Source organism: Podarcis tiliguerta, assembly GCF_965153285.1.
Source record: "Podarcis tiliguerta genome assembly, chromosome: 4".
Taxonomy (NCBI): domain Eukaryota; kingdom Metazoa; phylum Chordata; class Lepidosauria; order Squamata; family Lacertidae; genus Podarcis; species Podarcis tiliguerta.
Genome location: NC_139537.1, coordinates 74,520,414 through 74,544,107, shown reverse-complemented (window position 1 = coordinate 74,544,107; position 23,694 = coordinate 74,520,414). Strand labels below are relative to the sequence as shown.

The 23,694-nt window shown below is 42.9% G+C and overlaps 1 protein-coding gene across 14 annotated transcripts in view; it reads left to right on the top strand.

Moving 5' to 3' along the window:
- The window catches only part of ST6GAL2 (ST6 beta-galactoside alpha-2,6-sialyltransferase 2), an 86,710-nt gene that overhangs the window by 8,753 nt on the left and 54,263 nt on the right, over positions 1–23,694 (top strand). For 2 of the 14 annotated variants that reach the window (XM_083437833.1, XM_083437843.1), the window contains exon 1: positions 16,061–16,234. The exons of 6 other annotated variants lie outside the window; for them this stretch is intronic. Coding sequence is in view for 4 of the 8 variants with exons in the window: in XM_083437832.1 (XP_083293958.1) it covers positions 17,081–17,203 (123 nt within the window). In the remaining 4 variants the exon portion in view is untranslated. Of the gene's footprint in view, positions 1–16,060; positions 16,235–16,848; positions 16,972–17,078; positions 17,204–23,694 lie in introns of those variants that run through there. 6 more of the 14 variants (XM_083437832.1, XM_083437842.1, XM_083437841.1 and 3 more) reach the window with 6 other exon arrangements.

Below are 23,694 nucleotides of genomic sequence, written 5' to 3'. Positions count from 1 at the left end.
ACATGTATCAAGCTGTATGAAAAAAAAAGCAGGCTGTAATCAGCAAAATTTTGAGGGTGTGCAAAACTAAATCACCCTCTCCCCAAAAAAATGGTGGAGAGGGTGATATTTGGACCCCACGCCCAATGTTGTCACTAAGTCTGCACCTTCACACTGCCACATATTACTTCTAGAGCTGGGCGATATATCGATATATCATCCAAAACCGGTTCGAAGTCCATATTGTGATATCGGTTTCATAATTTTTGACTGGGCAATATATTGCAAATCACGGTGTGTTTGTGTATGTGTGCTATGCAAAAATCATAATGTGGGAAAAACTGTGAAGCCGGCCAGTGCCTCTACAGAGCTCCAACCTTACTTCCTTGTGATATATCAGTATATTGTGATGTTTAGCTGGTGATATATTGTGATGTATGCTGTAGATTTGGGTTTGTGTGATATGTGTGTTTGTGCACAAAGATGCAGATAAACTCATGAGTTCTTGAATATATGGATCTTTGTCCCATTGTAAAGCTGGGTATTTTATTTTTTATTTTAGTTTTTGATACTTAGTTTTTATTGTTTGTTTGTTTAACTTGCATTCTGCGTTCCTCCCAAAGGTGCCCAGTGTAGCAAACACATTTGCAATAAAAAGCGATGTAACTAAAAAACTAAAAAACATATGGATGCATTTTAAAAAACTTAAAAACATATAAGAACCTTTAAAAACAATAAACAGGGGGGAAACGTTGAACAAAATTTTAAAGTGGCAGATTGTTGTGTCTGGATAGGCCAGCTGAAAGTGAAAGGTTTCCAGCAAGCATCTTAAATGGTGAAGTGAGGGTGGCTGCCTAACTTCAATAAGCAGGGAGTTCCCATGCCTCACTGATGTGGTCCAAAGGAAAGCAGAGCGATGCATTTTTTTGGAAGGAGGCGTACAAGGTGCTATCCACCCACCTTAGGGACTCTAATCCGGATTTGTGTAGGGTTCACTCCTCAGCTTTTTCTTTTCCCGGAGAAATAATGGATCAGAGATTTGCTTCCTAGATGGGCTACCTTCCGGGTAGACTTGCCTTCATATGCCCCTCACTTCCCTCACTACAGCATGGCCATAAAACTGCCTTCTTGACCATTGGACCCACTATTGGTCTCATCTGCTCAATCGGTTGACGTCTGTCTTTACATGCGGGGGAAGTTCCAAACTCACCAAGGGTTTGAGACCCATCGGCTACCCTCACCTGGTTCAGCCGGCCAGTTAGAGCCATTCCCGGAGTGTGGCCACTGTGTCATGCTGACAGCTTCTAGGAGCCACAGGTGAGAGCTGAGTGGAGGATGAGGACTAAAGGTAGACAAACTACACCAGAAGGAACATGGCGTGTCCCCCACCAGAGGCACTACCCCTCCCCTAACATCCCGTACCCCCCAACCCCCCTGGATATATATATAGAGAGAGAGAGAGAGTTTCTCAGGATGTTATGGACTTCATTGATGCTTTATATTTTTAAAGATCAGTTTTTAAAGATCAGTTATTGGTGTGGTTACAAAGATGCCCTCCCCATGCCGTGAACAAGAGTTTTTACAATCAACCTTCAAGGTGAATTTCATGGTTAGGGGTCTTGTCCCCTCGCAAAGAAGCCATGCCCAAGTGCAATAAGACACAGAATTTATTTACTCTTAAAAACTGAGCTTCACTGTTGCAGTTTTATCTGCCCAAAAAACATCTTTATCCCACCTTTCTGCTAAGAGTGGCTTCCAAGAAGGTTTACAGATTCAATTTTAAAGCCATCAAATGACAAAAACTAATTAAAAGTTCCAGATCTCCATATCTTTCCAAACCTTGATGTAATTATCCTTAAAGAGATTACTATTCCTATTTGTTAATCAGATACCCAGATACTTTGTTTTGTTCACTATTGCCCGACCTGATGTTTCCTGTAAATAATCTCTTTCCTGTGTTGACATGGTTTTTGCTAGCATGTTGGTCTTACTTTTATTTAATTTGAATCCTGCGACCTTTCCAAATTCTGATATTCTTTCTAAAAAATTTGGCACACTTTCCACCGGATCTTCAGTTGTTGTTATCAAGTCATCTGCGAAGGCCTTTATCTTATGCGATTTCCCCCGAACAGATACCCTTTATTTCTTTGTATTTTCTAATTGCGACCATTAAGAATTCCAAAACCATTATAAACAGTAGGGGCGAAAGAGGACAACCTTGTCTAGTCCCTTTATTTATTCTGAATTCCTATGTCATCTCGTTGTTGATAATTAACTTAGCTCTTTGTTCTTTGTATGTTGCCTCTATGCCCCTGCTGAAATTTTCTCCAAATCCTATCCTCTTCAGTGATCTTTTCATAAACTTTCAAGAGACACCATCGAAAGCCTTCTCCGTGTCGATTAGCATTAAGATAGCATTTTTATCCAATCTTATTTCTAAGTACTCCAAAATATCAATAATATTCCTTGTATTGTTATGCATGTGTCTACCCGGTAGAAAGCCTGATTGATCTCTGTTTATTACTTCATTTAGTACTTTTTTTAACCTATCAGCCAAAATGCTCGCAAATATTTTATAATCATTGTTTAATAGAGATATAGGTCTGTAGTTTTTTACTGATGTTCTATCCGTTCCTTGTTTGGGTATCAGCATGATATACGCTTCTTCCCAGGACTTTGGTGTTTTCCCTTCTTTCAATATACCATTTAGTATAATTTTCATTGGTTCTGATAGCACATCTTCTAATTTAATTATAATTATCATTACTAGGTAGAATCTCTGTGGTTAAAATGAGCATCCTGCCCAGGTTGATATTCCTATTTCAAATGATACCAATAATTGGTGGGGTAGGATGCTTTAAACAATGGGGGGGGGGAATCTAACCAAATTTATTTGGCAATATAAAACATCGAAAATTAAATATAAATTAATAAAAGTTAGTAAAAACACAGATTTGTCATTAACTGACTTAATTTTATACTATGATGCAGTGTGCTTCATGTGGTTGAGAGAATGGCTAACATTAGAAAATGGTGACCTATTGGATTTGGAGGGGTTTGATAATCGTTTTGGATGGCACGCTTACCTAGGGTATGAGAAAGTGAAGGTGCACAGAGGTTTCCTTAATCAGGTCACAAGAAAATCATTATACAAAACTTGGGAGAAATACAAAGAACGTTTAGAACCCAAAGTACCCTGGTGGCTGTCACCCATAGAATCGTTAACGATTAAGAAGAAAAACATGGGAACAAATTGGGCCAGCTATAGGGATTTGCTAGAAGAGAAGAAGAAGAAACTAAAATTAAAGGATTATGAAGAAATGAAACACCACCTAACAGGGTGAATTCAATATCACCAGCTACCAGTAATCAATATCAATATCACCAGTAAATTTAATGAAGACAAAAGAAATAAAGGATTTGTGACAGAAGTCTTACTATTGGACAAAAAATTATTACAAAGCAAAGTAAAAGTAATTTCTAAAATGTACAGTTTATTGTTAGAGTGGGAGGTTAAAGATGAACAAATTAAAGAAGTAATGATAAAATGTGCCATAGACTTGGGTAAAAACATTCAGATAACACAATGGGAAAAACTTTGGAGGGGAAACTGGAAGTTCACAGCATGTGGAGCTATAAAAGAAAATATGATAAAGATGTTCTTTAGGTGGTATTGACACCTACAAAAATCTGTAAAATGAATAAACTAAATCCAACTTATGCTGGAGGTGCAACCGATTAGAAGGCACGCCTATACACATGTGGTGGCAATGTGAAAAAGTTAAGGGCTTCTGGGACTTGGTTTTTGAAGAAATGAAGAAAATCTTTAGATATAAATTTTTTTGGGGGGGGGGGGACGGGGGACAGAAGCCTTCTTGCTGGGAATAAATGATACAGATATACCCAGAGAATACAAGAATCTATTCTTGTATGCTGTGGCGGCAGCTAGAATCCTGATCGCAAAAACATGGGGAAAAAAACACAATTCCATTTAAATGAGAATGGCAAGATAACTTATTCAGTTACATTGAACTAGCCAGGCTGACAGACATGATCAGGGGCCACAGCAAACAAAAACTTCAGAAAGACTGGGGAAAATATAGTGATTATCTGAAGAAGCAATGCCTGCATATTACTTCTTGGACTTGTTTTAATTAACTTCTGTAAACTGATGTGGGACGCAGGTGGGGCTGTGGGTTAAACCACAGAACCTAGGACTTGCCGATCAGAAGGTCGGCGGTTCAAAAGCACGTCAAAGTGCAAATAGATAAATAGGTACCGCTCCGGCGGGAAGGTAAATGGCGTTTCCGTGGGCTGCTCTGGTCACCAGAAGCAGATTAGTCATGCTGGCCACATGACCTGTAAACTGTACACCGGCTCCCTTGGCCAATAAAGTGAGATGAGCGCTGCAACCCCAGAGTTGACCACGACTGGACCTAATGGTCAGGGGCCCCTTTACCTTTAAACTGATGTACGGTTAGAATAAAAACAATCAAAATGGAAAGTAAGTTTAAAAAGAAGATTAAAGAAAGCAGATTACTATGGTTGATATTAGACCCACGTAGAGGACGAAGGAAGTCAACAAAGAAAATGGACTCAAATTTAGGTTAATACATATCTTTATTTTTTGAGATACGTTCTTTTTTTCTTATTTATTCTTTTTTCTATTTTTATTTTCACGTTTATATATTATTTGTATTTTGTTTGTAATATATTGTATGTCTATGTGTTGTTTTCTGTATGTTTGTCAGCATATAAATAAACTATATATACAAAAGAAACCACTACTTAAACGTTAAAGTGAATACAAGAAACAAAAAGGCATTTTAAAAGACCGCCGTGAAACAAAATGAATTGTGCGCTAAGTATTGTTAAAAGCACAGGCAAAATAGGACAGACTTTACCTGGCACCTAAAAATAGTAACAGTGTTACCAGGCAAACTCACAGTTTGGGTACTACCAGTCCCTGTGTCCAGTAGCCACTCATTAATTAATGGTAAACATATACAGAGAATTCTGGCAGACCTTTAATTGGCTGACAGGCTCCTAGGACAGCAGTTGGTCCTTTAGCATGGTACAAACCCCTTAAACCTTTGCAGTATGGTAAATGTGGGGGGTTTTGCCACTTCTGCAGGATATTGCAATATAGATGTGAGAATACAAACAACGCTAACATTTCAAACACCACTGTGATAGTACAGTCCATACCTCATGTTACGGACGCTTCAGGTTACGTCTTTTCAGGTTGCGTCCCTCGGCGACCTGGAAGTTACTTCCGGGTTTTGCCGCTCGCGCATGTTCACAAGCTCCAAATTGTGCCGCACACCTGCGCAGATACGGCGCTTCAGGTTGCACTCTTTTCAGGTTGCGAACGGGCCTCCGGAACAGATCCCGTTCGCAACCAGAAGTACCACTGTAATAATAATTTATCTTAATACTTAGGTGCGAAAGTAATTACTTTGTTCCTGTTCTCTTATGCTCATTGCTTTCACGGGGGAGAGCGAGGTAAGCAGTATAGAATATATTGATTCTGCTGGGTCTTATGTCCGGAACAGGTCTTCTAACACCTAACACTGCCTGTCAAAACCATATTATAACAAACCCTGGTTCTGTGTTTGTGATTTCCAAGCATTCATTTCAATTCTAGTGCCAAGCTCCTAAGATACTAACCCTATCCTTGACACACAGCCTGCTGCAGAGATGGGGAACCTGTGCCCCCTCCCCAAGATGATGTTGGCCTCCAACTCCCACCATCCCTGACACTGGAGCAGTGTATCCATCACAAAGTGCAAAGAGTAAGTATGCACTAAAGGCTGCTTCTGTTAGCTACAAGCCCACTGCTGCCTTTGGTGAAAGCAGTGGGGAGTGCAGCCTTTTGAGCTGGGGAAACACCACATGTTCCATCCTACTCATTCCTCTTGTAGACCATTCATAAGGTGTCCTATCTTTCAGGATGAAAGCTGGGGCATCTGCAGCAGAACGAACAAACAACATGGAGAGCGCTCCGGTGTGTACGGGATGTGTGAGTATTATATTAATGACTACTTTGTCCTCCCCCAGCAAACGAGTCTGCAAATGCAGACATCAGTGGAAGGCAGAGCTAGTCTGCAGGTGTCTCCCTTTCTCGAGACCTCACTCATGAGCCCCTAATGAACCCCTGGTTATTATACCTTTTGGTTACAACTGTTATCCATTATGCATTATCATGTACATGTTTCTCACGTCTCCCCACAGGCAACCAGGCAAGCATCCAACACAAGCAGAGGAAAGGATGTTTCTCGCTTCTAGTCCAGTGCCCAGTGGAAGGCCAGTTGCTCCTCTGGGAGGTTGCTCTGGTACCTTTCCTTTCTAGAGTGCATCGTACACAGTATTTAGCAAATGCAGCATGGACCTGAGATGATGATGATGATGGAATGAGCTGTCTGCTGTCCCAACTGTCGCAGGTACAGGAACCCTGCTGCCCTAACTCTCCATGTTGTGATACAGCTTAATAAAAAGCAATGACTGTTTCATCTGTGTCTTGTCTTCACATTTGTTTGATTTATTTAGAGTGTTTATATACCACTTGATCAAAAAGAGAATCTCCAAAAAGTATACAAACAAAATTATAGAGAAGACGTATGTAAAATCCGCAAACGAATTGGAAACAAATACACACACACACACATCATTATTAAAGCCATTGTGGTCAAACCGCACCCACCTGGCCTGCACCTGACGTCATATATGACACCAAGTGTGTGGCAGGTAAAGTCAGACCTGGGACAAATGGGGTTTGCGGGGTCTGCTGGTTGGTTGGTTGGTTTGGCTGCCCCTATGGAAACTTTGAAGACACTCTGAAGCCCTGACTATCAGCTAATTGTCAGGTTTTCAAAGCGCAGCAAAGAGCTCTCTGCAGGCACCAATGAATGGTTGATTGTTGGTGCTTGGAGGTTGCTGCACAGCCAAAGCCAAGCCAATCATCTGGGACTGGCTGCACTAGTGCAGTCAAGGGGACTGGAGGAAGCAGCCTGGAATCAAAGTGTTTCCTCCAGTGCTTTATAAGGACGTCAGGTGGTTCAGGTCCTACCCTCCAGAGCAGGAGAAAACAAGTTTGTTCCCACCCCTGTGTGACAGGCCATTAGATAGTTGAAGATGGCAGTCGTATCTCCTCTCAAGTCTCCTCTTTTCTAGACACAGATAACTAAGTCATGCTTCTCAATCGGTTTGCTGAAATGCAATGGTTTTCATCAGGCATCTAAAACAATATGGTGTGGGTACTTGCCTCGGGGCAGTAAGATCCAGAGCACAGGAGCTGCCCCACTAAAGGAACGACTCATCAGGAATTAGCTGGCAAATGGGGTCCCTAACCCATTCTGATTGTTACCTCCTCCATCTTCAGGATGGTATACAATGGGAAGAGGGCTCAATGAACTGAGGGTTGTGACTTGCCTACAGTACAGTGGCTGGTCCAGCAGCAAGGAATGAGGGGGTGGCTCTTCCAGCTCACTGCCCTCCTGACCCTTCTCCATCCCACGGTTATGGTGTATTGTCAGCCGGTTGCATGAAGTGGCGGAGAGGAAATGGATAGCAAGCTCTTGTGGGGAAAGGGCTGGTATCTGCTGGTCTTCAACCAATGGGATATGTGGAATGTGTGGCTGGATTGGATGACGTGTACCTTGGGGTCCAATTAAGGCAGACAGCTGTGTGAGGTCCCAGGTGTACATGTGTGTTCCCCCATCAGCTCTTTCTTGCCGTGTTCTGTGGCCAAGTCAGCCCCCTGCCTACTGAGTCTGTGCTGTTCCACTGATCTACAGCTCTCTCCGTAGACCTCCTTGAGTAGCAGGCTTTGTGGTCAGGGGCATGATAGTCATGGGAGACTATCAAGCCCCCCCCATCATGAGCTCTTCTTTCTGTGGCTGTGTGGTTAAAAATGATTAGCTGAGGGGAATGGGAGTTGTGGTTTCTACTCTTGCTGACTCACCCCCTTTCTATCTATAATTATTGTTGCTCACCAGGCACTGTCTCCATAGAAGGGTTTGTGGTTGCCTGTCCATCTCTTTGGTGTGAGAGTCAAGTTCACCCGTCTCATTTGTCTGCTCTTTTCCGTTCGCTAGGTCTTGGAGCTACTTCCTGCTTACGCACTTCCTGTTGTAGCTTCTTCCTTGTGGCCCTTTCCCCTCTCCATGGCAAATGCATAAATACCAACATAGGCATTGTGCATGCAGTGTTATGTGCATGGCTTGCTTGGAATGTTTTAGCTATTCAGGAGTTGTTTCTCTGGAGGGCTTTAGTCCATCTTTTCTTCATGCAGATTTCATTATAGCTACAGAACTGAGCTATGGAACTGCTGGACTTTTTCTGGACCGGATTGACCATTTCCCCTTCAACCATGTCTAATTCATTGGCAGAAGAGTTGCTCTTTTGGTACCTGTGTCTTGGGTATATCTGAGAATTTGAACCCCTGCCTAGAGCAGCCATAGTTCGATCTGAAAAATACAAATACCTAGGTTACAAAACTATAAAAATAAAGAAAAATTAAGTTTGCAAAACAATAATTACCATGTGGTTACGGTAGATCAACGTGTCAGTGCCCACTTAGCCCCAGTGTAAATATGACATACTCTATCAGCAAAAGTCAGAAATTGAAAGATAACTATAGCACATACACAAAAATTGATTTCAGATTTGAAATCAGCATTGAAAGAACATATAAGAACAGTTGAAAAAATCCCATGCAACAGAAAATGAATAAAATTTTGTTCCCCAGTATATTGTGTATCCCAAGGGAATACATTTTTTTTGCATACCTCCAACTGTACATGTCATTTTCAATGCTATATAAGTCACTTAACATTTATTGTACTACTTTGGCTATGTGTTTAATAAAATATTGAATTCTTGCATTGTGAAAAACAAAGATTATGGTGAAAAGTGAAAAACATTAATTGCAAAAAAAAAAAAACTAGAGCTTACAGAACAAAACCAACTTCGGATATGAAATCAGGTCAAAATTAGGTTAGAACAACTGCAGGTGTCAATGCAACAAAAATTTTGTTTCCCAGTGATCAGGTGTGGTCTGCGGCCGTTTCTAACCATTAAACTACTAAGAATTTGCAACTGTGCTGGAAGAGGTGCTGTGGGTTCACCCAGTGGCAGAGCTTCATGCTCCGGGGGGCGGAGAGCAGGGGGTGGGGCTGGCGCGCATCCCAGGGGTGTGACACGTCGCCCACAGGGACGTGGCACCCAGTGTGGGCGGTGGGACAGCTGCAATGGCACCCCACCGGGATCACGCTGCCGGGGGCAGTGCGCTCCCCCCACACTCCTCTTCTTCCTTCAGTGGGTTCACCCTCACAGCGTGGTTTTGTCTTGCATATGAAAGAGGAATTGTGTGGGTTAAGTGATGTTGTCATAGTGTTTATGCTGTCACTGCATGTTAATTGGTGGTTTTCATGCCATGTGGAGGCAACTTGACTGGTGGATGGTGGAATGGTAAAGGGGGGCCCAAAGTTTGTTTTACAATTTTACCCCAAAGTTGTTCAGCTTTTTAGGATTGAGGTTGCTGAGCTTTTTTTACAATTTTGCCCCAGGACATATACTGCCATGGGAGCCAGATTAAATCGACTGGTGAGCTGGATTAGGCCCCCGAAACGGACTTTGGACATGCCTGGGTTACAGTCTCTGCATGGGAGTAGCCATCTCTGTTGCTGCATTGCCTTTTTCCCAACACTGTTCTTGTGCTTTTATCATTGCTGCTTGGTAAAGCATGGGAATGCAGCTTGCTACACCAGTGTAAGCTATAGCAAAGTGGCTAGAACAAAATGGAGAAGCCCTGGCTTCCAGGCATCCTTCAGAGTAGGAGATCCCCCTAGTGACTATCTGCAATGAATTCCTATGCCCTTGTTACAGAGGTTTCCTTGGAGAAACCAAATGACAGGATAACTGGAGAATTGAAAACTGCTTTAATTCTGGATAGTGCCTCTTAGAGGGCTATAGAAACATTGTTCTTACCTATGGGATAGGTAAGAACATAAGGAAATTTGATTCTGAGCTATTGCCATACAGGGCTGTGTGGATAATGGAGGGCTGAACTCCGAGATAAGCAAATTGTTCTATTCCCAGACACACTGTAGTGGTGTACTTTAAATGCAGAAATACATACACAGTATTTAAGCCCTGCAAATAAAACATCTCTGACAAATGCATGATTAGCTAAGCCAAGAGATGAGGAAAAGGCTTTGTACAGACTATTCTCTTGAGTAAATAATCTGAATTTTATGGGTTTTGTAGGTTTGAGGCATAACTTTAATGTTATTTAAATGTAAGGATTTCTCGAGTGTGGTCAGCTATAATAGCGTATTGATTTTTGAAGATGCAGCGAGTAATTGCAGACACTTGGAAGCTTATTCTCCTTTTGATGCACTCTTGTAACTTCCATCAGTGTGGCAGTCATGCATGCATGCATTTGAAAAGAACAGGCTCCTTTGTGGTCGAGCCATTTTTTCGCCGTAGATACATATTTGCAGAAACCGAGGCGTAAATCCAAGTTAAAATGGAGCCTTGGATTTTCTATCAGCTGATACTGCATGCAAATTCTAAATGACTCACAATGTTAATCACCCACAATAACCACAAATAAAAAGAGAAACTACATACCGTATTTTCAATAAAGTAATTCCCCTTCATATCGTATGCTCCCTGGTGGAGGTGGGGAATGAGTTAGAATTACAGTAATAGAATCAGAGTATGTGGTAATCCCTTTTTGATGGTCGCATCCAAGCACTGTTGCCATGCAGTCACTAACGATTAATTTCACTGGGACTTGGCTTGGAATTCTGGTGTAACATCCTCTACCTTGAATGGAGTGTCTCTGTTAACAATTGGGCAGTGGTACGTTTCTTTGCTTTCATTTTTTGTATAGCTATTGAGCTTGGAGATTGCTACTTGAAATTTTGACACACTTGGACTGTGCCTTGGGCTGGTCCTGAACACCATATTTTTCTATCACATGGAAGGTTAAGCATTTTGCTTGCCATTTTGTCACAAGCCACCCCCTTAAGTTACAGCAGCATGCAATAAGGCTTAAGTCCTGCACCTTTGCGGAAGTAGTAGTCCTGCTCTATTCTGCCTTGGTCAGATCACACCTGGAGTACTGTGTCCAGTTCTGGGCACCACAATTTAAGAAGGATATTGACAAGCTGGGATTTGTGCAGAGGAGGATGATCAAAGGTCTGGGAACCAAGCCTTATGAGGAATGGTTGAGGGAGTTGAGTACGTTTAGCCTGGAGTAGAAGAGACTGAGAGGACATATGATAGCCATCTTTAAATATCTAACAGGCTGTCACATGGAAGGTAGAGAAAGCTTGGTTTTTTCCTGCTCTGGAGTTACAAGTTACAAGAAAGGAGATTCCGACTAAAAATCAGGAAGAACTTTCTGACAGTAAGAGCTGTTCGACAATGGAACAGACTCCCTTGGGAGACTGTAGACTCCTTCATTGGAGGTTTTTGAGCAGAAGTTGGATGGCCATCTGTCATGGATGCTTTAGGTGAGATTCCTGCATTGCAGGGGGACAAACAAATGGTCCTCAGAGTCCCTTCCAACTATATGATTCCATGTTTCCGTAACTGATGACCAACATAGATCAAAGAAGTTGCATGGAGGAAGAGAACAAGTGGCCATCCAGATGTAGTTGGACTCCAGTGGTCAGAGATGATGGGAATTCTAGTCTAGCAACATTTGGAGTTGGCCACAATTTATTCACCCATGAGCTAATATCAGGGGTGGCTCGGGATGTTCTGCCACTGTAGGCACCAACCCTAGTTAACTCCTCCTGGAAGATCTGGGCCCCCTCCCTGACCGCACTGCCAACACCCACGCTTATGCCAGGCCCACCTCTGCAACTTGGCCTGTGGCTACACCCGCACTGTCGCCTTGATGCATTGGCAAGGGTGAAGGCAAGGCCACTGTGGCAGCAGTGGCAAGTACAAAGCTGGTAGTGGTGCAGTGGTGAAGGAGAGGGTCAGGTCTGCCGGCTGAGGCAGATTGCTTTGCCTTGCCTCAAGGAAGCACAGAAGGAATTCCAAGTGGCTGTCTTGTTGAATCGTACTGCCAATGTGAACTGGACATAAGTCACATCTTACTACTTACATATAGAATTGTACCCGTATGGCATGGCACTAACAGCTGTCTCGGGCTTTTACTGGGATCTTCAGTATCTGAATAATTATGTGGGTTGGGTTCAGCTAACCCACTGAAACCAGCTCAATGACTCCCACTAGCGCAACAGGGCTTCCCCTCCTGCCCCCCTGTGCGTCCCCCAAATCTGCTCTGGAGGATCAGGAAAACTCGCAGAACAGTGCACATGGTGGAGACGGGGAGATCATTACATCAAGCAAGCAGAAATGCTTGCGCCTGACAGAACAATCATAATAGCGTGACCTTGAATTCCTCCCATTGTGTTAACAATAATTGCTACTCTCGCTCAGTAATTTCAGTATAGCCATTTCAAATATCAATGAATTTATGTTTTAACATCCTAAAACTATAGTGAACTCATTTTTTGACTACCTAGCCTGACGTAGTGAGAGGAGTACCATCTATGCACAAAACGGGAGGTATCAGCAGACTTGTGGAAGCTTCAAAGTTTGCAGAAGTTGTTGTCTCCTATCCACAAAAGAGCATTTAGAAAAATTCCATAAGGATGGGGGGAACCCTAAACAGTTGGTGAGCGTGGCTACAGAATGATACAGATCTGTTGAGAAGGGTTTGGGAATGAAAACCAGAAGGCACAGGGAACCCTGAACAGGAGCACTAACTCAGTGCAACATTTTTGGGACACGCACGCCTGACTAGTTCTTTTTGATAGAAAACTTGGGTAATGGCAAAAAAATTATAATTATGCATTATGTAAGGTTTAAGGAATATAATTGTAAACACAATACTTTTATGTTAAAATGGAATAAATTTCTGGCTTGTTCTGGCTATGTGGAATACCTTTGAGTGTTAATTATGTATTTCCGGTGTTTTGAGGGAGCTTATCTGTATTATGTTTTCTCTTTCTGTTGTTAGCGTTGTCGATATGGAATGGAAGTTTGAGTACTGAATAAATAAATATATTTTTTTTAAAAAAGGTGTGTGGGGGGAATAATAGTAGTAAACACAGATACAGAGAGCCAAGGGGATTATAGCCAAAACAGCAGTGAGAAAAAGGAGCGAGAGTATCAGCATGCTCAAGGGGAAATCAAGGTTCTCAGAACCAAAAAATAAAAAATAAAAAAGCAACACATTGAGGCCTGAGATTGTTCCAATACCTAAGGAGTACAGTGGTGCCCCGCAAGACGAATGCCTCGCAAGACGGAAAACCCGCAAGACGAAAGGGTTTTCCGTTTTCAGAGGTGCTTCGCAGGACGAATTTCTCTATGGGCTTGCTTCGCAAGACGAAAATGTATTGCGATTCTTGAGGTTTTTTTCCGCTCCCCAACCCCTTTTTCTAAAGCGCTAAACTGCTAATAGCCTTTTAGCAGCTAATCCCTTAAGCCTTTAATAGCTGTTAATAGCCCTTAAACTGCTAATAGCGCTAATCCGCTAATGGGCTTGCTTCGCAAGACGAAAAAACCGCAAGACGAAGAGACTCGTGGAACGGATTCTTTTCGTCTTGCGAGGCACCACTGTATAGAGTGGCAAACTGAAAGCAGATTGGGAGGAGTAAAGGAATGAAACATCCTTTTTTGGATGGGATGGATGGAACCCTGAACAGAGGTTCTCCTTAGTGCCATGTCACTAGACCTCAAGAGGAATCTAGGCCTTTAATCTCTGCACAAGCCGCAGCTGTGGGTTTGCTTTTCTCCCCAATAAGGAGAGAAAAATGGAATTGCAGGGATGAACTCTTCTGAGGTAACTCTTTGTTCCTTCATACTCTAAAAAGATCAAACCTTCATGAGTTGATTGCTTCACGATGGAATGGAACATCCTCTCAAGAATGAAGCGTGTCTTCAGTTTAAAATTGGTGTTGAGGAGTCTTAAGCTATTAGAAGCTTGGTCCAGCATGGCTTCAAATTGGACGGGGGACCGTGTGTTGAGATTCCTGCATTGCAGGGGTTTGGAATAGATTTCCCTTGGGGTTCATTCCAACCCTACGATTCTATGATTCTGTGAAAGGGTTTCTGATTTGGGACAGACTTCTTCTGTTCCAGACTCTTCACAATTTTTTAAAATTTGACCATTTGATTTTGCTTCATTCTTGCATGGGGGCTGGCGCAAGGTTTCTTTGTTTAGTGGTTGTTTTACGGTTCTTTAAGAGCAAGGGGTTAGTGTCAAGAACACCACTTATTCAGCCTGCCTTGGATAACGTGGGTTTAGTTTGGCAGCTGGTAGAAGATAGACACATTTGGAACTAGAAGGGGAAAACCAAAAAGGGGCAGAGCAGCAGGGAAATTGTAGGAAAGGAGGTATTGGGCAAGAAAAATGTGGTCTGCAGGAAAGGTGTGGCAGCCGGCCAAGATTCCACTGCACGACACAAATTGTGTTACTTTGGTTTTCTCAAACTCAGATAACTTTACTACAAGCAAATTCTAAGCTCCCAGGGGGGGCGCCTGCAGAGGTTCTTTTTGTAAAACCCCTATTTATGGAGGACAGAGACACCTGATTACAATAAAAGTATTGCTAAACTGCTGGTTTTGGGGTTGTTTTTTTAACCTGGGAGGGAGGAATGGAAAACTAAAGTCCACTAAAACCCCAGGGTCTACTTCATTATTTCAAGACTAACTAGTGCTTCCCAGAAATTTTTAATATTACAAGCTGATGGCTCAAGTTTATTCATTTGGCTCCGATCATTGTAAGATCCCACTTCTCCAGAGCGGAGTTTTTCTCCTGCCTCTTAAGCATGGGGGTGTTGCAGATTTTCGAATTGTGAGTATTTGGTGGAAGTGAAGTTACTGAGCTTGTAATATGTCTGTAAAATATTACTGAGGGGAGAAAGGGGGAGTAAAAGCTCAGTCTAAATGGCCTGAGAACTACAATCCTAAATACTCATGGAACTGTTAAGTTGTACAAGCAGCTTTTACCACACTGGCGCTAGTTTTTCCACTGTGCAGAAATGTCAACAAGTGGTGTTGGCAATGTGTTGGGACTGATATTCCGCACGTAATTCAATTTCAATTAACGAGCACCCTCAAATTAGTCAGAGGCACTAGCTTTTGCCAAGATAACATGAAAGTAAGTTTTAATTTTCCGAGCCAAGCCATTTTGAAATTACAACAAGCCAAAGGAAATTAGGAAAATATCCAAGAACAGTACAACACCTCATGGGGGAGGGCAGGGGGGGAGGACTCATTTATCTTCAGAATGCCCAATCTAGTATGTCTCAGATTTGATAAGTGAACGAACCCTCAAACTCTATTATAGGAAAAGGTGATGTCTGTAAATTGGCATTATGTGATGTTTGCTCTCCTGAAAATATGTATATGTTGGGCTTTTAGTAACATTTCTTCCTCCACCCCGGCAGAAATCATTTATGAATTTTCTACTACAGAGGATTTTAAAACAATTTACCATATTTTTTTGCTCTATAAGACTCACTTTTTCCCTCCTAAAAAGTAAGGGAAAATGTGTGTGCGTCTTATGGAGTGAATGCAGGCTGCGCAGCTATCCCAGAAGCCAGAACAGCAAGAGGGATTGCTGCTTTCACTGCGCAGCAATCCCTCTTGCTGTTCTGGCTTCTGAGATTCAGAATATTTTTCTTCTTCTTTTCCTCCTCCAAAAACTAGGTGCGTCTTGTGGTCTGGTGCGTCTTATAGAGCGAAAAATACAGTATTTTTTATTTGTTTGGATAATTTTATTTACTTATTTTAGGAGTTTCTATCCTATCCTTCAGATATATTTTTTTTATTAGATGGCTTATTTAATACTACTACTACTACTACTAATAATAATAATAATAATATGCAGAGGGGGGAAATAGACATATAAAAAACTAAAGCAGCAGTGACAACATTGTGACAACATGAGAGATAAAGCTCCAACTTGAAGTCTGGGTGGACGGGGAGGATGACTCTCCCAGTAGGTACCAAGTGAGTTTACCTGGAAAGTTTATCACGAGTTTATCATGACATCATAAGAAGGTCTGATGGCTTATTGCCACTCACCATCACTGTGACAGCGGAGGAAACCTGAAGAAAGTCTTGCAGCAATAATCTTGGGAGTATTAGCAGATGGACCTTTTCAGACTCTCTATATTCCAGGACACACTCTGCATGTGAACTTGTCTTCCACATAACTGTGAGTTCTTGGGATTGGTCTAGAACATACATTCGGTTTATAATAAGATTCTGGGCAGCTCAGTAGTGCCTTGCCAGTGCTCTGTATGCCACAGATAAAGTGCTTTAGATGTAGCCATCATGTCATAATTGAAGGTAAAAAGGTAAACTTAAAGGACCCCTGGACAGTTAAGTCCAGTCAAAGGCAACTATGGGGTGCGGCGCTCATCTCACTTTTCAGGCCAAGGGAGCCGGTGTTTTTCCACATGCATCTTTCTGGGTCATATGGCCAGCATGGCTAAACCACTCCTGGTGCAACGGGACACTGACGAGTGCCAGAGCGCACGGAAATGCTGTTTACCTTTCTGCCGCAGTGGTACCTATTTATCTACTTGCACTGGTATGCTTTCGAACTGCTAGGTTGGCAGGAGCTGGGACAAAGGAATGGGAACTCACCCCACAACATGGATTCAAACTGCGGACCTTATGATCGGCAAGCCCAATAGGCTCTGTGGTTTAGACCACAGCGCCACCTGTGTCCCCTCTGTAATTGAGGACAGTGGGCCAGCTTACTTTCAAGGAAACCATTGTGATCTCATTGAGGAATCCTTGATAAGCTTCCACAGAACCCATTTCTGTACCACTTTGAAAGCCACTGGAGTAAAGTAGGAGGGGACTGTTCAAAATGCAACAGACTAAAGATGTTGCAAATGTTGGAAAGGGGATATCGAAAACACAGCTATATTCTTACAATATATGGTACGAAGCAGCTCTAAGTAGGTAGTATTTCTGGAGTTAAGAGACTGAGACTGCAATTCTATATTCACTTATCTGGCATGAACTCAATGAAGCTTACTTCTGAATAGACATGCATAGGATTACGTTGCCAGAATTAAAAAGGAGAAGAAGACGATTATGCTTTGCCTTCAGAAAAAGTGGGAAACGGCCTACTTCCTTCATCAACTTTCTGAGCTACAAACAAGGTAGACAGGTAAATAATTTCTCAAAATAGAGAAATGTGGGCAGTTTCCACTTCCTGTGTCATGCGCACCGACCCCTCTCGCTCTCCAGGCTTCAGGAAGACATCCGCAGCCTAGGCAGCCCTGCGGGAGTTCCCGCAGGGCTGTCTAGGCTGCGGATAGCAGCCTGCCACCCGGCGCGTGGGACACCCTGAAGCAGAGCGCGCTGGGCAGACATCCACAGCGTGGGGAGCCCTGCAGGAGTTCCCCGCAGGGCTCATCACGCTGCGGATAGCAGCCTGCCGCCCGGCGCGCAGGGCACCCTGAAGTAGAGCGCCCCGCGCGCCGGGCAGACATCAGCCAGCCCCACAAGCTCGGGGGACAGCAGGGAGGCGCAGCGCCGCCATCCCGCTGTTCCTCGACCTGGTTCGGTTTCCCCGACCTGGTTTTGTGGGGGAAATAAAGGAATTTTTCCCCCTTTATTTCCCCCCAAAAAAACTAGGTACCCTGTGGAGCCAGGCCAATGTTAATAAACTGGGGCTTCTATCAGATGTTCTGGTGATATCTAATTCCTGTCACTTGCTTTTGATGAGCCAAAATTCCATTTATCCTTGAGCATTCACCATGCTGACTAGCGATGATGAGAGTTGGGAGTCCACAATTGGTGGGCACTAAGCTAGTTACCCCCTACAGTATTCGTTATAAAAACAGTTAAAGAAAGTAGTTAAAGAAGTTTTTCCTAACAGCAACAAGTATTTGAGGTAATTTATTATTATTATTGTTATTATTATTGTTGTTGTTGTTGTTGTTGTTGTTGTTATCTGGTCCAATGGTTGCCATTGGTTTGAATTGAATTAATTTTATAATGAATGATTTTAGAGTGTTGTGTTGTGTTGTACTGTTTTATTGAGCCCGGCTTTGGCTGGGGAGGGCGGGATATAAATAATAATAATAATAATAATAATTATTATTATTATTATTATTATTATTACCCCGCCCATCTAACTGAATTGCCCCAGCCACTCTGGGCGGCTTCCAACACATATAGGAATGTAATAAAATATCAAACATTAAAAACTTCCCAATACAGAGCTGCCTTCAGATGTCTTCGAAAATTTGTGTCGTTCATTATTTCCTTGACATCTGATGGGAGGGCGCCACTGCCGAGTAGGTCCTATTGCCTAGTTCTAATAATAATAATTTATTATTTATACCCTGCCCATCTCTCTGGGTTTCCCCAGTCATTCTGGGTGACTCCCAACAGAATATTAAAAGCACAATAAAACGTCAAACATTAAAAACTTCCCTAAACAGGGCTACCTTCAGATGTCTTCAAAAAGTCAGATAGTTGTTTATTTCCTTGACATCTGATGGGAGGGCGTTCCACATGGCAGGCGCCACTACCGAGAAGGCCCTCTGCTTGGTTCCCTGCAACCTCACTTCTTGCAATGAGGGAACCGCCAGAAGGCCCTCAGAGCTGGACATCCGTATCTGGGCTGAACAATGGGGGTGGAGACGCTCTTTTAGGTATACAGAGCTGAGGCTGTTTTAGGGCTTTAAAGGTCAGCACCAACACTTTGAATTGTGCTCTGAAATGTAATAAATTTAGCACTACTTCTCCTGGGATAGATCATACACGACGCCTCTTTAGTGCACTCCCTTGGTGCTCCACAATTGCACATTTGTCACCTACGCTGGCTGGTTCCTTCAAAGCAGACATTGACACTCGATTTCTGATTCTTGTCTGCCAAGCAGAGCTTGTAATCATGTCTTCCTCCACCCCCTTCTCTTTGAAATGCAATACTTTTCTAATCAAAAGACTTGTTCACTTTCCTTTTCTTTTTTAATCTCTCTGGCTGAGAGACAAGAGGAAGAAAATAACACAGCGAGTGTAGAGTAAGCGAGACATTTGAAATACCTTCAAAACACGCAAACAAATAACACTTCATGACTGATTGGCTTAAAGACCTTGACAACTGCTGTGACTTTCCCCCCCTGCAACATCCATTTTTAAAAAAAGAAATAAAAAGATAATGCAATTTGAAGCCAGAGCTTAAGAAAGTGCATTAACGCTAGAAACTATTTGGATGGCATAATTTAGTCCTGGAGGGCATGAAGTAGAAATTAAAGGAGAGTGTACTTTTGAGCATGTGAGGTGTTTCAGACACAGGTTTTCCTAGCCCTACTTGGAAATGCCGAGGAAATGCGACCTTATGAATTAAAAGCGGGTGCACTACTACTGTGAACACCTTTTTCTGTTATTTGCAGGAGCTTGAATTTCAGCAGTTCTCACTTGGGTAGTGTAATGGTTCTAGGGGTTGCTCGTGCGTAAATCGGTGCCAACACCTGGCTGGGTTGCCTGAGTGAACCTTTCCTGTCCGGACAGCCACTCACCCGTGGCTGTCTCAATCGCTGGCAGAATCTGTCAGTGGGCGTTTCTTGAACTTCTTCCAGCATAAAAGTTCTTTGATGCCTAGTCTTCGCCTACTCTCCCTGCGCGGAAGCCTTCTGCGCAGGGAGGGTGTGGGCACCGGGGGACCCGTGCTCTCCCCGCTGGTTCCCGGCAAAGAGTCTTGGAGCCACCTCGCCGATTCCCCCATCTGCCCCCCTTCTCCACTGGTGCTACGCTGATTTCCTTCCCCAGAAGATGTGCTGCTTCTCTCCCTCCCGGGACGCTCTCCGGAATCCCTCTGGAGCCCTCCCTCTCCTTCTGGCTCCGATGGCAGTTCCCTGACAGGTAGTGATGGGAAAACTCCTCTGAGTCTGTTCCAGAATTAATGTGGGGTTGGGGATGATTAAGATAGTGCTAGTCTCTTGGCCATGGTCCAGTGGCCCACCCATCCCATCAGATGTCTATATGCAGGGAGAAGACTCAAACTGTGGTCAGAGGAGTTCAGAGTCATTCACACCATTATGCCCTGAATGATACCATTTCGTGTTTGAAGGGGTCTAGAGGCCTAGTGGAAAGCCTATTTTAGGATGTACTACGTGGTCTAAATGCCTCTAAAATCAAAAACAAGTGTGAGATCATGGTGGCCATTTTGGGTGCTGCAATCTTGCACGGTGGGCTCTCGCTTTTTGGAGGGCCGTGATCTCGTGTGGCACCCCAAAACACACCTCCCCAAAAAGCGCCCTTTCGGGATGAGGGTGAGGCCTGGGTCACATGACTTGGCTGGGAGCGCGTCCCTGTTTTGGGTCTGAAAAGTTTGGACGGTGTGAAGAAAACCAAATACCAAAATGAGCCCCAAATACCCTCATGCGACCAGCCTGGGTGTTAAAATTGTCAGATGATGCCCTGTTTGCAGTACAGTCATACCTCAGAAGTCGAATAGAATCCATTCTGGAAGTCCGTTCGACTTCCAAAATGTTCGGAAACCAAGGCGCGGCTTCCGATTGGCTGCAGGAAGCAGCAAAACACGCGTCGGACATTCGGGTTCCAAAGTTTGTTTGCAAACTGGAACACTCACTTCCGGGTTTGCGGTGTTCAGGAGCCAAAACGTTTGACTCGTAAGGCGTTCGACTTCTGAGGTATTACTGTACTTCCATTCTACGTGGTCCAAAGGGTTGTGGTAGCCCATGAGAGGGCCTTCTCTGTGGTTGTGACCTTTCCTGCAAGGTGTATTTTACCCCACCATTGTATGCTTTTTGGCAAGTGGTAAAAACAAACCTGTACTCAGGCCTTTGGATATCTATCCTTCTGCATTACTCTTCTGGACTTGTGCTTTGTTAACTCTGTTATTGGTTAGTTTTGTGGGTTTATTTTATGTATTTAATGATAATTTGTATATAATTTTTGTACCCCACCATGGGATTATTTAGGGAATTGGGGGCGCTATATATAGAAATAATAAATCAATAATAAAACGGTTTGCAGAGCTCCAATTCGTGAAAACAACAACACTTATATTAGGTAGAAGTAAGCACTGCTTGTTTGCCTCAAGTTGTATGTTAGGGATATTCTTTGAGTCATCTAGAATCACAGGGTAGCCACCAAACAAATAATAAAGTATCATGCCTAAAAGAACTGGGGGGCAGGAAGAGAATTGCAACATGATCAGTGTCTCCCCTTTCTGTAAAAGCTGGGATATTTCATCATCCTCTAAGTGCTTTGATCCTCACCAAGCCTAGCAAACAAAAGGTTGTTTTTGGGTGCATGTAAGTGTGCAATTTGCTCTTCTATTTCTATTAAATATGGATGGCTAACTCTCAGTTTGGGGGCCTGATCTAACCCTCAGAGGTTTCTACTGTTCCAGTCAATAGTGTTCTGCATCCACGGTTTCTGTTGCTTGCACAGTGGTTTGGTATATTGGAGCTGGGAAGCTCAGTGCTAATTGCAGACAGTCTAGGCTGCAGTCCTGTGCCCATTAATTTGGGAGTAAGGGCCATTGTTGAGAAGACACATACAGGACAGTGTTGTTACTCCCTGTGGTTCAACCCCTCATGCTATGGAATGTCTGGAGGAGTCAATTTACTGTGTAGGTGGATACATTTGATTGACAAAAGGGTTTCAAATCCGTGAGCTTGTGCGAAATGTGCTATACATTCAGCCTCATCTGATTTTGTTTACTTTGAGCATCATGTGCAAAGGTTAGTGCAGCCAGCTGCCAATTAATCCCCCACCCACCCACCCTGAAATTAAACTGAATAGAATCAGACCAGAGGATCTAGGGTACTCATTTGCACTGACAGAACTATAGCGTCAGGAATTGAGCATGGGAGATTAAAGCAGCGACTGTCTGATGGGTGTATCTGCAGTGCTGGTGCCTGAGAATTCTGGAATGGAAACTGTATTGCATGCTGATGAAAAATGCTGTTCTCAGAAAAGCATACCCTTAGGCATGTTTTGTTTGAAAATATGGCATTATACTTCATGTAATTCCATATCAGTATGGGAACAGTGACATTTACTGTATCTGCAGGCTGCAGCTCGAGTATTTCCTGTGCATTACCCCCCTTTTTTAACAGTAATCAATCATTGCTCATGTCAGAAATTTCAAAGTATGAGCTCAGGAGTCTATGACACGAGCAGTTAATGGTTCGACATGCACATCTGTCTCAAGCAATAAACTTTAGAAAGTCTTCTGAAAAGTTTTGCTTATGTATGATCCATCCACTCCAAACATAAAAATATGTTGCTTGAGACATTTTTTTTTAAGGAGCTTAAAAGTAGACATTTTCCGTTGTGAATTGTGAACGGAAAAACATTTTCCGTTGTGAATTGTAATAATGTGGTGTTTAAATACTGCATAAATTCATAACAGTTAACCCTTCTTAGGTAATCAAGAACTTCTAAAAAATCTATGTCACTGATAGCGCAGTTAATAAATCTTTGAATTGACTTGTAAACATTAAACCAGAAAGCAGAATTGTTACTTTTTAAAAGCTACTGTTACGAACATTTTCTTGGTGCTTAATCAGGACTTCAGCCCTTTATAGCCAACACTTTTAGAATACTGTACCACAATACGAAAGAGAGAAATGAAAAACGACGCTTATAATAGTTTTAAATCAATCTCTCTCCCTTTTTCCAGTTCAGTAGTTTTAATCATTCTACGAGTCATAAAAATGTTAGCTTGGAAGTAAGTTTCATCTGTGGCCAAGTAGCTATGGATTCTAACTTGGTGCTTAAATATCTGGCTGAAATGTATTTTACCTAATAAAAATTATGTGAATCACAATTGGTAACCCAGTCCATTTTTATTTAAGTAGCTGAGGGAAAACTGTGCATAACGATTTAATATCAGCAGGAACAGAATACTGCATGTTTTCCTTCTCACAGTGAAGTTAGAAAGACTCTTCACCATTTTCTGCTGCTGCTGCTTCTTTGGTAATCACTTGTAGCCAAATAAGATTGTTTTCCATAAACACGGTTTTAACAGTGAGTCCGTAAATGACTGTGGAGGCCAATTCTGGATTCGCACATCCTTCCACAGTGGGGACATTGGTTTCCGGAGGGGAGCTGATCACGGTGAGGGTTTGCCAAGTGTGCCTTCTTCTTAGCCCGTTTCTCCCTTTCATCCTTAGTTTGAGTGTCTTCAAAGCCCATGGCACCTTTGGTAAAGGCTGTTCCCCAACTGGAGCGCTCGCAGGCCACAGTTTCCCACTTGTCAGCATTTATACTACATTTTTTTAGATTTGCCTTGAGAGAGTCTTTAAACCTCTTTTGTTGACCATCAGCATTACGCTTTCCATTTTTAAGTTCGGAATAGAGTAGTTGTTTTGGAAAACGATCATCAGGCATCTGCACATGACCAGTTCAACAAAGTTGATGTTGAAGAAACATTGCTTCAACACTGGTGATCTTTGCTTCTTCTGGTACACTGGCATTTAGTTCAGCTGTCTTCCCAAGTGATGTGTAAAATTTTTCGGAGACACCTTTGATGGAATACAGTGGTACCTCGGGTTAAGTACTTAATTCGTTCCGGAGGTCCGTACTTAACCTGAAACTGTTCTTAACCTGAAGCGCCACTTTAGCTAATGGGGCCTCCTGCTGCTGCCGCGCCGCGCCGCCGGAGCACGATTT